The following is a 3548-nucleotide window of genomic DNA, read 5'->3' on the forward strand; positions in this document are numbered from 1 at the left end:
ATGAATCCAGCAAGACGACTCCCATCGAAAAAGTTGCAGGATGCAGACAGTGATAGCTCTGGCGTTTCGTTTCAGCCTGGATCGGACGGCGACGAGTCGGACAATAGTATGGTCTCGACAGACGACTTGACTTTTCCTGATCCTCCACGTCCACAGAGCGACCGTAGCCGTCACTCGAATCGTCCTCAACTCCACGTGCGCCGCCTAGCGAGTCCAGAGGGTCTGCCGGATTTCAGTGATGATCCAGACGATGATACAGATGAAGATCTCAACAAGATTCCTCTCGATTATGGACGGTCGGAGAAAACCAAGGTCAAAAGGGAATCTATGAAGCAGCGTTGGCATAAGTGAGTACCCGAAAGCTTCCTTCAGCGGCAAGGTCCGTATTGACCTGGACGAAGATTTTGTCGGGTTAAGGCATCGGAGCCTGATGCTCTACCAAAGTGGAACGACCCCGAAGATGCCCTCCGCCAACATACACCTAGCGATGTTCATCGATTTCTGAACTATCGCCTCAAGCTTAAGACTGGCAAAGGTGGTCGGCGCTTAAAACGCATCAAGAAAGCTAGCGCCCTTAAGGCCGAGTGGAAATGCTTTAGCGGCTACTATCGAAATATCACTCGAGCTAAGATCAGTTCTGAAGATAGTGAAGAGATTCACGCGGTAAGTCGTCTAGCCCGCAATATGTGCCCAAAATAGGTACGAACTAATAATTGCCCAGGGGATTCGAAAGCTTATCGTTAAATGGGATCTCGATGAACAAGAACGAGGCAAAGAGCCAGTCTATGTCCAAGATCTGACCAAATTCAATGAAACTGTTATTCGGACTCAAGAAAAACGGTTCAATTTGGGATTCGAGCGCATTCAGTTATGCCTCTTCAACATGATCGGTATATACACCGTAAATCGCCTGGGCGCTCTTCTTTCGCTGCAATTCAAGCATCTCCAGGTTTCTATTCAAAAGGATCCACTCGGCGGCCCTCCAATACCCCTGGTGGAGATCCGATCGGAGCATACCAAGCAGTTTCTAGGAACATCGCAAATGTATGTATACTCTTCAGACGGGAGACACTCATCATGCTAATACCTATATCAAGAAACAATTTTCCATTACCTGAGATAATCGATGATCCGTCGCTCATTTTTAGTCCCCATGTATTCCTCTTTGGTGTGTTTTTCTGGCTGAAAGCATTTGACCCATCCACGCTTGACTCAATGGAACGACTTCGAGAATTGCTGGTCGAAGGTGGCCGGCAGCAAATGGAATTGCCATTCAAGCCGGAATTTGACGATTGCTATCTCTTTTGCAAGGTAGCTGTCATGGATGGAGAAGTAGTGCCTCAGTGGAAAATTCCCATGAAAGAGAGCACCATGTCTGGACGGTTGACCAGTCTCGGAGAGATTCATGGATGGCTTCATTCCATGTTTGCCCATCGGTTTCGCTATGGAGGAGGGAAGATGTTGAATGAGAGTGGTAAGTTTCCGTTTCCATTGAACAAGCTTTTGTCTCTTAAAACAGAGTGTATTAAGCTGATCAATGTTCTGGATGGGATAGGTGCCGTGAGCGAAGCACAGCAAAATTTGATCATGAAACATACCGACATGCGCACCTTCTTGAATCACTACCTGCCGCGAAATATTGATACGGACATGCAAAATATTATGAATGGCCGTGAATCAAACACCGCATTAATGCGCGCCATCACCCGAATGAGTCGTTGGATTGATAAGAGACGTCCTCGGCACATTACACATGAGCAAAGGATGTCCATACGGGAAAATACAGAATATCTGGAGGCAATTAAACGAAGAGATGAACAAGCCAAAGCTTGCGAACACAATTCCGACACCCAGATGCTATTGCGACTTGCAAAACTGACGCGCGACGTTACGAATACTTCCAATCGTCTGGCTAGAAATTTAAAAAAGAAGACGAGGAAGGAGTTCGATCGCAAGCAAGCGGTAATAGACATCGAGCGCCAGCTCTCAGGATCCGCCGTGGATGACGAGGAAGCCAAGGAGGTTCTTCGGACCCAAGAACAAATGTTACCGGAGCAGATCAATCTTATCCAAAAGCTCTTCACGTGGCCGACATCTCAGTCCTTGGACTCCGAATGGAAACGGCGCAATACGGCTTCAGAAGCGATCGCCCAGTATTGTTCCGTTCTTGAAGGAGGACCTTTACGCGGGCGGCCCCCCAAGCGATCATCACCGAGCGGCGGATTCGATAACGAACAGCAAGCCGTGAAGAGGCATCTTTCGAATGAAACCTCTCAGCTTTCGACACGACCTGAGCGTGAAATTCTTCTCGAAGAATTTGATGAACACACCCGGAAGGCAGCGAAACCCAAAGCAGCAAGACCCCGAAGATGTTTCCAATGCTGTGGTAATATGAAGCTTCCAGATCACCGTCGTACACAAGAATGGTCGGAGCCTAAGTCTACCGTAAGGCATTTTCGAAAGCGGCATCTGAACGACCGCAAATGCAACATGTGTGAGATAGACCTTCTCCACGAGATGCATCTTCGGAGGCATGCACAAGACGTCCACCGTCTCTGTGTGTGAGGATGTGGCTTTTATATAGTACATTATACTGCATTTGCATGATTTGTGTCTAGGCCAAGCAAGATTCCACTGGCGAAACAGTAAATTGGCCACTACACTAAAGATAGCCAAAGGCATTGGTTCCAATCTCAGGAAAGGGAGCATTTTGTTCTTAGATTTAATGAGGACTAAGGTTTACAACAAGAAAAGGTATATACTTGAGAAATAGAGGTCAAATTGCTTTGATCGGCGAAGTGGACATCCAAACTGGCGAAGCTGTAAAGACCATTCAAATGGCAATCGTTACGAAGCTGTAAGCCTAACCGTCAGGATTTAAAGGCAGATAAAAAGCAAAATCAAGCCAGCACCAACTGATAACAATAGGCGTCATACCTGGAACACACTTGGAGCAAACCTGGAGCAAACCTGGAGCAAACCTGGAGCAAACCTGGAGCAAACCTAGAGCAAACCTAGAGCACACCTAGAGCAAACCTGGAGAAAACCTGGAGCAAACCTGGAGCACACAGGGAGCAAACCTGGAGCACACTCGGAGCAAACCTGGAGCACACAGGGAGCAAACCTGGAGCACACTTGGAGCACACTTGGAGCTGGCTTAGATGACTTGACCGACAAAAAGTTTCCGAAGAGTCAGGAGTCGTTGAATACAACTTTAGGAGTCATTGTTTGGGGAGCTACGGTATCCCAACCCGTTGAGTCTATTTAATTTTCGTTTTATTTTGCTTCTTAGTAGCCCCAGGAAGACGAGATAATCTGATCAGTATCCCTCCTGTTACCTCATGGACAATACCAATGTCCCTGTTCCCTTGCAATGTAGATAAAAAGAAAAGAATAGGCTGCACGCGCCTCTGTCGGGACTCAGACAAAGCCCCCAACGCTTTGTGGTTATAACGCTGGACAGATTAATTACAGACCCCAAGAATCGTCCAAAATCAGTTCGAAAGTAACAAAGTTAGAGATGAGATTCCAAGTTATCACTTGATCAT

General features: G+C 47.1%; 1 protein-coding gene across 1 annotated transcript; it reads left to right on the forward strand.

Annotated features, from left to right (window-relative positions):
- Positions 1 to 2565, forward strand: N7471_013362 (DUF3435 domain-containing protein; the record flags this gene model as incomplete). The annotated part of the gene is made up of 5 exons (XM_057286081.1): positions 1 to 347; positions 402 to 663; positions 722 to 1044; positions 1098 to 1474; positions 1520 to 2565. 5 exons carry the CDS (start codon positions 1 to 3, stop codon positions 2563 to 2565), a joined length of 2355 nt encoding a protein of 784 aa, XP_057129406.1.
- Between the last annotated feature and the right edge of the window lie 983 nt (positions 2566 to 3548).

Source organism: Penicillium samsonianum, assembly GCF_028829775.1.
Source record: "Penicillium samsonianum strain IBT 33392 chromosome Unknown utg000009l_segment0_segment0, whole genome shotgun sequence".
Lineage (NCBI taxonomy): Eukaryota > Fungi > Ascomycota > Eurotiomycetes > Eurotiales > Aspergillaceae > Penicillium > Penicillium samsonianum.